Source organism: Poeciliopsis prolifica, unplaced genomic scaffold (assembly GCF_027474105.1).
Source record: "Poeciliopsis prolifica strain line A6 unplaced genomic scaffold, Auburn_PproV2 SCAFFOLD051, whole genome shotgun sequence".
NCBI classification, from domain to species: domain Eukaryota; kingdom Metazoa; phylum Chordata; class Actinopteri; order Cyprinodontiformes; family Poeciliidae; genus Poeciliopsis; species Poeciliopsis prolifica.
The window spans coordinates 393,794-404,558 of NW_026562426.1; the positions used below are offsets into that span (position 1 = coordinate 393,794).

Below are 10,765 nucleotides of genomic sequence, written 5' to 3' on the forward strand. Positions count from 1 at the left end.
TCCATCTCTGATCGTCCATGTTGGTGATGGTGACCAGGTCATGGTGGTGATCTCTGCAGTAGTACAAGGCGTCCTCCCAGTTCATCTTTTGTTGATCAAGATCAATTTATCTGTCATAGAAAAGATCAACACAGACATGCTGTAGCTTTCAAAATAATGGCCATGAACTAATTTCACAAGAACAACATTCATGTCTTTGGTCCTAAATCAGAGGTGGTAGAAAAAACTGAAATTGTCCTCAGCAAGAGTAGCACTACTTTAAAACATATTCCTCATGTGAAGTAAAAGGAAAGAAATTCCTCAAAAAGTGTAAAAATCTGATATAAAAGGTGCAAAGCGGCATCTGATATTTATATATATCTATAATGTCTTCAGGCAAAAACATTCAGGTAGGTATAAAACTGTGGTGTTTTAAAGATAAAAAATCATATGAAGAATTTATATTCATAACATAATATTAAAATAATTTTAGGCAAAAACCAAAACAAAACAAAAAGAACCTCAAAAACATTTCAAGTCAGATTTTCTTAACATAAAACTTTTGAATCAAATACTATAACAGTAGTTAAAATATACACATTATATTAAAACAGGCAAAACATATTTCCAGGGACATAATACAGCTTGGGAAAAAAATAAGTAACCTCTGCAAAATGATCAGTTTCTCTGATTTTACTCTTTATAGGTTTATGTTTGAGTAAAATGAACTTTGGTCTTTTATTCTATGAACTCCTGACAACATGTCACTGAAACTCCAAGCAAAACTTTAGTATTATTCAGAGATTAAGTAATGCAAATAAAACAAGTTCATGATCATTTATTAACAACAAAACTGATGTTTTAACTCAAGGATAGTCCAGAAATCAACATTTGGTGGAATAACCAGGAGGTTTTACTGGGGTTCATTAAATCACCTCTGGTAAAAATAAACATTTTGGAGTTTTTCTCAATGCACAGAAATTATCTATGAAATAACTGAATTAACACGTAAAATTAGAAATTGCACAGTTCAGTTTTTAACATCAACTCACCATCATAACAGATGAAGGGTTTTTTCTCATCACATTTCTCATTCCTCCATCTGCCTCCATCATCAAACACAGTCAAGGCACATTGACCACTATTGATTATCTGATTGTAAAACTGTAGATTCCAGTGTCTGAAAGAGAAACTGCTTCCATCTGACCACCTCCAGGTGTCTCTGAACAGACCAATAAATGATTTACTCCATGTAGTCTTCATCACTTCCTTTAGTTCTTCATCCTGTAGTTGCTTCGTTCCACTGATCAGGTCTGTGTGTTTCTCTCTGCAGTAACTCTGAGCTTCCAGCCAAGACTTCTCCTCTCTAATCAAATGATATTTATGGGTTGTGTTGGTTTCTGTGGAGTAATCAAACACATTTATATTCATCTTATTCGGACAGAATGCACATAAAAATAATTGATTAATAGATTAATCTCACCATTGTAGCAGAGGAAATTATATTTATGTTGGCACAGGATGTCAATCCATTTGATATCTTTATTCACAATCACACAGTTCTCAGATCCTTGGTGTCCTCCATCATTTGGTTCTTCTGGTGCCCAGTTTGTTTCATTTTCATTTAACTCCAGTCCAGGCAGAGACCAGTACCATGTTCTGGTACCATGTGTTTGATTATACAGACCAATCCAAGCTTCTTTCTTATTTCCATCTGCGATTCTGATGAGTCTCTTCATGTCCTTCATGTTAGTCACTGTGACCAGGTCAGTGTGTTTCTCTCTGCAGTACTGCTGAGCTTCAGTCCAGTTCTTTGCCTCTTTAATGTAGTGAAACTCATAGAGCTGACAGTCAATGAAGCAACACTGAGCTGAAAACAAAAAAATATGTTTTTGTATTTAGTCCTAAAAAAGATTAAAAAATTTTGTCTTTGCAAAACCAAAATAAATGTTCTAATTCTATTTTCTGTGTGAAAGGTCGTCCAGATCTCCTCAGGATTTAACTATCAGTAACTTAACAGAGACCAGAGAGTCTGGTTGTGTTTCAGATCAACTTACCCATCAGGAAGAGCAGAATCAGACTCCACTGCATCTTTGCTGTCAGATGAATTATTTTCCTCCAGCAGTTTGTCTCTGTTGGATGAAGAACATTGAAATACTGAAAAGCTGCAGCTCTCCCTCCACTGGACAGAGAAACCATGAGAGACCAAGACAGACAGGAGACACTCTGCTCAGCCCCTTTCTTTACCCAGAAATACATGACAAAACATGAGTAAAGATGTGAAATGTATCATTTATCCAGTAGAAAAGTTCAGACACAGACTGAACTTGTAACTTACATTCTCTCCGTCTTCAAGCTGTCAGTTAATTATATGTCTTTCCTTCGTAGCAGCCAGAGCTCCACTAGCACAACTCGCTTATTGAATTTAATTTAACCATTTCATCATTTGGATATTTAAACTTCGCGTGCAGCAGGGTGTGGCTCGTGGCATTCTGCTCATGAAAGAAGTCTTTCCTGCTCTGCTCTGATGCTGCTGGGCTTCCGGCCATGAAGGACGGGTTGGTGATCCCACAATGCATTGCTCCAGCATATGTTTTTGTTTCAAGGGGAAAAGTTTCGCAGCGTGGAAAGCGACGGCACGTAACAAAATGGAGACCCCAAACCCGTCCACCAAACTCTGCCATGACATTATAAATTATACTGACCGTTCTTTCTTTCTAGTTCTAATTCCTCTGTTTTCATCCACAGATGCAACCCAGACCAAGGGATATGATTATTTGCTTCACAATCTTATCAAATAAATTCTCACCTTTTCTCAGTTTTGTCTCCTTTACTGTCTGTGGCTCAGAACGTGACGAGATGTTTGATCTTTCTTCTCTCCATCAGCCTCTTTCAGCCGAGGCACTTTTAGCTTCTGTGGAAAACTGGATGCTTGACGTAGTTTGAGATCTGCTGGGAACTGGACGTGTAACATCACCCAGATGCAAATAATGATAGCAAAGCCTTCTGTTCTCAAGCAGGAAGTTGTTTTTTTTTCTCAATGCAAAACTATCAGATCAGGGAAAGGCTGGGAACTTTTTTTTTCCCTTTGGTATTAATTTCATATTCAAATTTTAAGTCTCATAGTGTTTAGTGAGTCTCAGCATCATTTATTCCTCTTAAACGTCCCTATTTTACGCCAAAATTCAAGTCAACGTGACATGATTTTATTCAGCTTGTATTTCAGAACAGGCTGAAGGTGATTTTGTGCCAGTTTGGACATTCGGACGCAGAAGACATCAAAAGAGTCCGGTTTGGAGACAACGTAGTCATGACTGGTCGTCTGCTGTCCGGGTTGATTTGTAAAGCGGGTTTTAACTTTGACCAAATGACGCCACTGAAAGAAGCTTTTCCTCACTGCAGACTCAGCTGGATTTTCAGTGTCAAATCCCAGCCAAAGTTTAAATGTTTTTCTTTATATTAAACTCAACGCACCAACATCTGTGGTAGTCTTCCTGCCAAATATTCAGCCGCCTGTTAGCTTAGAAATGAAAAAACCTTCTGGCCCAAACACAGTTCGACAGCTCTAATGCAATCCAGTACTCAACAGAGCGCATTGGCAGCCAGGCCACAGAGTCAACTGGTGCTGAGTTGGAGTTGCTCAACATGGCAACATATAAGTTTAAAACAACATTGGTTTTATTTTCTTTAATCAAGGTCATGCTGTCTGTCATTGAAGTAAAGAAGAAAAAATATCGAGGATTCACACCTTAATTCATGTAGAGTAAAGTGCTTTGGAGTCCTCTGGACTAGATGAAGCTCCATATGAACACAAGCAAATCACCATGTACCATTTTTTAAACGGATGAAATTCAGTTCCTCTGTGTCATTCCTCTGGAACCGCCTGTGTTGTCCTTTCGCCTTCATGGCTCCAGACACGTCACAGACACTCATCTGTCCGTCTGAGGTCCGGCTTTATTTGTGCTGGTGTTCGGAAGTTATGGCTCCTGACTTTTCTTTGAACAAATCTCCATTCATCCATCTAATGTTTTTTCACCAGACTCAACAGAGAGGCCCAGAGTTCCCTCTACCCAGCCACTTGGACAAGCTCCTCTGGGGGAATCCCAAGGTCCACTGGGTAATACTGCGTTCACGTGTCAAAAACACATCCGATGCTTTGAGTCGGACAAGCGCATCAAAATTGTGCCAGACGTGCATTCGCACGGACTGTTGTTTTTTGTTGACAGAGAGGCACCGAGTTGTCGAAGGTTTTTCGCAAACACGACGGGTGTTCAGACGTCTGTGCTGAACATTGTTCAGTTTCTATCGAGCAAACAATTGCCCCCAGCTGACAACAGCACGACGCACATTGCCTTTGTTCTTCTCCCGATGACTGAACAACGGCAGACGAAATATTGAGAGAGTGTCTTGGCTTTACGTACTGAAAGCAGCAGAATGCAGCTGTCAGCCCGTGTTTGAATTTACCAGATGACTCAGAGGTGTCGGGAGTTTGCCGAGTTCACTCCCTTCCCTCGCTGGTCGCTGACGAGGGTCGCTAGCGCTGTTTTCCTCTCGCCCAGTTTGACGACCTCTTGACCTGCTTCTGCGCCTTTATCTCCTGGTAGAACAGCAGCTGCAAGTCACTGCGTCACATCGCAAAAAAAATGTTCCAATTTTGCTTTTCAGCATGAGTCACGCCTGAATGTTCAAAACGATCAAAACTCTCTAAACACTTCAGCAGCACAGAGTCGGACGCATGAAACGTAGCGTGACATGCCCAAGACATGAAACTGGATAGACTTTGAATATCAACCAGATGCCACTGATGCTCAGATTGGTCTAAATGCAGCTTAGCAATTCCAACAGTGTGACCTTGACCTTTTAAACTCTTCATATCAGGGTTTGAAAATGCTCAGGAGAGCCAAACACACCAGACAAGGAAAAAATAGTAAAAAAAAAAAAAAAATCTATAAATCTCATTAAGACAAAAAAAAAAAAACTAAGCGAAGAAAACTTATATGTATTTCCATTTCTCCACAACAAATTAGATTTTTTTTATACTTTTCCCTCAGAGTTTTCCGTCAAATGGCTCGTTTAACAAAGAGATTTTGTCACTGCGGAGCAGCTGAAATAGAATTTTCCATTGATTTGAATATTCAAATCGGGGAGTTCTGAGTTTTAGAAAAACACATTTCTGTAAAAAAAAAAAAGCAAAAAATAATTTCATAATGTTGAGCCAAACTTTTGACTGAGAAAACTTTGATGTTGCTTTATTGAAACCTTGTTAGAGCAAAAACCTGACGACTTTGAGAGAGAAGTCAGTCATTTCTGCCGTCAGTCGATGCACAATGGATCCAGTGATGAAGTTCGAACATTTCCAGGAAGTGAAAACATGCTATGTGAACCGGTTTGACTCCAAGCAGGAAGTTGTTTTTATTTCATTTTAGTACTGGTAAAAAAAAATAATTAAAAACTTGTGACACATTAAAAAGGTTTTTAATTTATCTTCATATTTTTGTTATTATTGACATAAAGAAAAGCCATATTTATTTTCAACACTTTTAAGGTAATTTTTTTTTTACGTCATCATATCTCTGGTACTGATCTGATGAATGGGGCGGAGCAAAAACGAACGTTTGGTCGTGGCAACATGATGGACAGAGCGTCCCAGATGGACGACATGTCTGCTCACATCATGTCGCTTTCATGAGACGTTTGACCAGCTTTCAGCTTTAGGCTTCATCTAAATTATATTTACATGAAAAGTTTAGTGAACAAGAATAAATTCCTGACACATCCAAATGTTTTAGCGGGGAGTCGACTCCAGGATTCCTGGACTCCTGGACTTGTTAAAAGCGGTCAGTTCAACCTAAACCAGTCTAACTTTAAGCTTCATCACAAAGGATGCTGATGATGTTTGACTCACAGACTAAAACCAGCATAGATAAGAAGAAAAGACAAAGAAAACGTCTTCAAACTCAACAGCTTTTATTGTTTTATAACAACGTTATAGTAAAGCATTAGTGTGACTGTAAATCCATTTAAAACAGTGATAATAAACTGAACAGCATTTTTCATACTTAACAACTAAAACAAGATTACACAACCTGTCAGGATTTATATAAAGAATAAAGAAGTTCTAGTTAACCCACCACACACTTACTGATTACTGAATGTAATATAATAATATAATAACTCAAAGTGAATGAAATACAAACTATGTTCTGTTAGTTTAGATAAGAATAGATGTTGAATTAAAAGAATAAATCACCCTATAGAATAATTATAGTTGCTGTGGTTTGGTAGCACTATTAGCTTTATAATATCAATAAATCAGTTGTATTTTCTATATAATCCTAAATACGTTTGTAAAAATGTAAAAGTGACTTGCAGCCAAACAGCACTTTGAAAAACAAAAAAGAACTTAAAGATAGATTTAATCCTTCAAACAAATAACCCAGTAATATTTACTTCACAGGAACCAAAGTATGTTTTTTGAAATTTTACATGTAACTTTGGGCACAAAACACTCAAAAGCTAAAGGCTTCCGTCTCAATATTTAGAACAGATGAAATTAAGCTTCTCGTCATCATTTCTTCTGAACCACTTATGTCCTCCTCTCGTCTCCATGGCTCCAGACACGTCACAGTCGTCCATCGGTTCAGATTCGGCCCAGTTCTCGTAGCTGACCTCCTCGTCACTGACCCAGATCCAGAATTGTAGGGTCCAAGCGTAGTGCAGACCCATCCAGACATAATCAGTCGATGCGTTCTTGACTTTCTCCTGGATCCATCTCTGATCGTCCATGTTGGTGATGGTGACCAGGTCATCATGATGATCTCTGCAGTAGGTCAAGGCCTCATGCCAGGTTTTATTTTCTTTGATCAGGATCACTTTATCTGGCATGGTGTTGACAGGAAAACAGTTCACATCATTTATTCATGTTACTTCACAGAAAAAGGTGATGAAAAATATATCTTTGGTTCCAGGGCAACATTTTCATATTCTAAAACAATTTTTTTCATTAGACGTGTGGATGCAGGTGATTTGAGTTACACACAAATACATTGACAAAAGCCAATGTAGAAAATATGTTAATAGACCCAAATCTGATTTCTTACATGACTTTTGACAGTAACCACCTTAAATGGGACAAAAGCATTACTCACCATCATAACAGATGAAGGGTTTTCTTTCATCACAGTTCTCATTCCTCCATCTGCTTCCATCATCAAACACAGTCATGGCACATTGACCACTGTTGGATTCTGAATTGTTAAAGTCTTTTTTCCAGTGTCTGAAATAGAAACTGCTTCCATCTGACCACCTCCAGTTGTCTCTGAACAGACCAAAGTATGCTTTATTATCTGAAGAGTTCATCAATTTCTTCACTTCTTCATCCTGTAGTTGCTTCATTCCACTGATCAGGTCTGTGTGATTCTCTCTGCAGTAACTCTGAGCTTCTGTCCAGGTCTTCTTGTCTTTAATTAAGAGGTATTTGTTGGTTGTGTTAGTTTCTGTGGAGTGAACAGAAAACATACATTTTTATAAATATTTTGAAGATAAACACAAAATCAGGTTCACTGGCAGACACATTGAAAATAACCATTCCTATTTTTTGTGAGTGAAATTGATACTTTAATTTATTTTTTTTTACAAAACATTTTATCCAGATTGTTTTTTGAGACAATCTATAGATTTTAGATTCAGTGTTCTTTTGTACTACTCACCATCGTAGCAGAGGAAATATTCTGGCCACTTGCAACCCTGATCGAGCCATTTAAGATTTTGATATACAATCCCACAGTTCTCAGATCCTTGGTTTCCTTTATCAGTCGGTTCATTTGGTGCCCAGTTTGTCTCACTTTCATTGAACTCCAGTCCAGGCAGAGACCAGTACCATGTTCTGGTACCATTTGTTTGATTATACACACCAATCCAAGCTCCCTTTATATCTCCATCTGAGATGTTGATGAGTCTCTTCATGTCCTTCATGTTAGTCACTGTGACCAGGTCAGTGTGTTTCTCTCTGCAGTACTGCTGAGCTTCAGTCCAGGTTTTATTCTCATTAATGTAGTGAAACTCATAGAGCTGACAGTCAATGAAGCAACACTGAGCTGTGAACATAAACAATGGTGGTATTAAATTAGGAGGATTTAATCAATAGATAATATTGGCTAAAAGTTTCAATACAATATGTTTAGAATTTTTATTGACGTTTCTGCTTGATTCTAAAGAAGTAACTTTATTTCCTCGTAGTCTAGTTGTGTTTCAGACCAACTTACCCATCAGGAAGAGCAGAATCAGACTCCACTGCATCTTTGCTGTCAGATGAATTATTTTCCTCCAGCAGTTTGTCTCTGTTGGATGAAGAACATTGAAACAGTGAAAAGCTGCAGCTCTCCCTCCACTGGACAGAGAAACCATGAGAGACCAAGACAGGAAACAAAACCCAAAACATTTCTCCATGCAAACATAAAACTCCAACATAACAATTTAACTAAGAAAAAAAAAATGCAATAATAGGACTAAAATCTAAGCATACAGAGTGAACAAAATCCTACATGTAGTTCCTTCACTTCACAATAAATTGCATGAGATTTTCATCTTTATTCCAAAGTCCTTTGTCACATGGTGATGTGAACCACCCCTAACTTCACAACCAGTACGATAAACCTAGTTCAATTATACTGATTGTTAATTTTCTTTTCTTTTTTTTTTTTGGTTTGTTCTAACTACTTTGCTTTCCAACACAGATGCAACACAGACCAAGGAATGCTTATTACTGAAAATGATCATGATTGATAACAATCTTATCAAAAAAATTCTTACCTTTTCTGAGTTTTGCCTCCTTTACTCTCTGTGGGTCAAACGTGATGAGATGTACGATCCTTCTTCTCTAAATCGACCTCCGTCAGCCAAGTCACTTTTAGTCTCTGTGGAAAACTGCGTGTGTTCGACGTGTTTTCAGAGCTTTCCCGATAACAGGAAATCTCAACGCAGATGCAAATAATTGTAGCAGATCCCTCTGTTCTCAACCAGGAAGTTGTTTTTTTCCCAGATGCAAAAGTTCAAGGGACAGTCCAGACGCTTTTCCCCTTTCTATTAATTTAGTTTTCTATTTTTAAGTTTCACAGTGTACGATGTGTTTGTGAATATTAAATTTGATGGGATGCTGTGGTGACCCTTACGGTCAATAATCAGTACAGCAGTCCTCAGTAAGTGGGTATTGAGGTCTTAGTCCTCTTGGCGGGGGTCGCAGGTTCAATTCCCGTCTGCCAACATTGTCCGCATGTCGTCCCCTCTCTCTGTCATTAATCTGTTTCCTGTCAAACTACTTTCAAACAAAGGCCACTCGAGTCAACAAAACCTTTAAAACATTAAACTTGATGGGTGTATTCTTTCAAGACAAAAACAACATGGCCATACTTTACTGAAAATTCATTTTGAGCATCAGAAGTTACATTGTATTCTCTTTGAAATGTCCTCGTGAAAGGACAGTTTCAGAATAAATGACTCGATGCTGTTCCGCAAAACGTACATTTGGTGTCTGTTGTTTAAGATATTTCGATATGAATTGATTGTCGGGATTAATTACATGTAACAGTTCGAATAAGCGCGGTGTCATGTGATGTCGTTAATAGAGAGGCGTCACAGCCAATCAGAACGCCGGAGCAGAAGCAGCTTCTGTGAGAAGACGAAAGCGTTAAATTGATATTTGCAATGACAGAAATCGTGCAAATTGGAGAGCAGTAGGAGAAAAAAGTGAGAAAAAAGCGTTCAGTTCAACCTAAGCCAGTCTAACTTTAGGCTTCATCACAAAGGAAAGTTGAAGCCTGATGCTGGTGATGTTTGACTCACAGACTAAAACCAGCATAGATAAGAAGAAAAGACAAAGAAAACGTCTTCAAACTCAACAGCTTTTATTGTTTTATAACAACGTTATAGTAAAGAATTAGTGTGACTGTAAATCCATTTAAAACAGTGATAATAAACTGAACAGCATTTTTCATACTTAACAGCTAAAACAAGATTACACAACCTGTCAGGATTTATATAAAGAATAAACAAGTTCTAGTTAACCCACCACACACTTACTGATTAATGAATGTGATATAATAATATAATAACTCAAAGTGAATGAAATACAAACTATGTTCAAGAACAATAGAATCACCCTATAGAATGATTATAGTTTGTGAAACTTGGTAGAAATATTAGATTATATAAGAGTTGTGGGTTTTTTATATAATCCTAAATATGTTTGTGAAAGTTTAAAAATAACTTGCTGCAAAACAGCACTTTGAAAAACAATAATAAAAAATAAAATTTAAAGCAAATTTAATCCCTCAAACAAATGACCCCAAAATATTTAATTTGCATAATTCGACATACACACTCTGAAAAAACGAAGAGCCACTTAACCCTCCTCTTGTCTCGGGGTCATTTTGACCCAAGACAAGAGGAGGTTGTTCTTATTTTTTTCGTCAAGTTCACATTGAATTGCTGCAGCAGAAAATTCCATCTGAGTTGTGAACACTGTAGGTCTGATTCAGGACTGTTAGATTTTCAAGTTCTGTATGCAGTTGTAATTAAAAAAATGTTTTACAAGGGCTTGTCCTCGGGTCATGTCAACCCGGGGGCAACAGGAGGGGGGGGAAATTTGAAAATATCAGTTTTACGGAGATCAGTGATGCCATTCCATACTGTTTGCCTGTCCAGCTGTGATTTCCTTAGTCTTCCGGTCAGTCTGACCTGAGGCCTGGGTTTGGTTATCTTTATTTCTTTTGTAAAGTTCACATTTGGA

The 10,765-nt window shown here is 37.8% G+C and overlaps 1 protein-coding gene across 1 annotated transcript; it reads right to left on the reverse strand.

Moving 5' to 3' along the window:
- On the reverse strand, positions 1 to 8,882 carry LOC129378282 (C-type mannose receptor 2-like). Its single transcript, XM_055058589.1, has 10 exons — positions 8,791 to 8,882; positions 8,244 to 8,318; positions 7,689 to 8,075; positions 7,128 to 7,475; positions 6,514 to 6,857; positions 4,050 to 4,102; positions 2,037 to 2,161; positions 1,463 to 1,849; positions 1,032 to 1,379; positions 1 to 110 (listed from the first exon to the last, which is right to left on the reverse strand). The coding sequence occupies exons 2-10, from the start codon at positions 8,275 to 8,277 to the stop codon at positions 82 to 84; spliced, it is 2,055 nt and encodes a 684-aa protein (XP_054914564.1). The 5' UTR covers positions 8,278 to 8,318; positions 8,791 to 8,882; the 3' UTR covers positions 1 to 81.
- Positions 8,883 to 10,765: the final 1,883 nt, after the last annotated feature.

Excerpts from the sequence above, each read along its gene's own strand:
- LOC129378282 (XM_055058589.1), bottom strand. The coding sequence starts at position 8,277 with ATGCAGTGGAGTCTGATTCTGCTCTTCCTGATGG. Across the intron at positions 1,850-2,036 it reads GATTCTGCTCTTCCTGATGG|CTCAGTGTTGCTTCATTGAC; the intron begins GTAAGTTGATCT and ends TTTTGTTTTCAG. Across the intron at positions 1,380-1,462 it reads TAATTTCCTCTGCTACAATG|AAACCAACACAACCCATAAA; the intron begins GTGAGATTAATC and ends ATTACTCCACAG.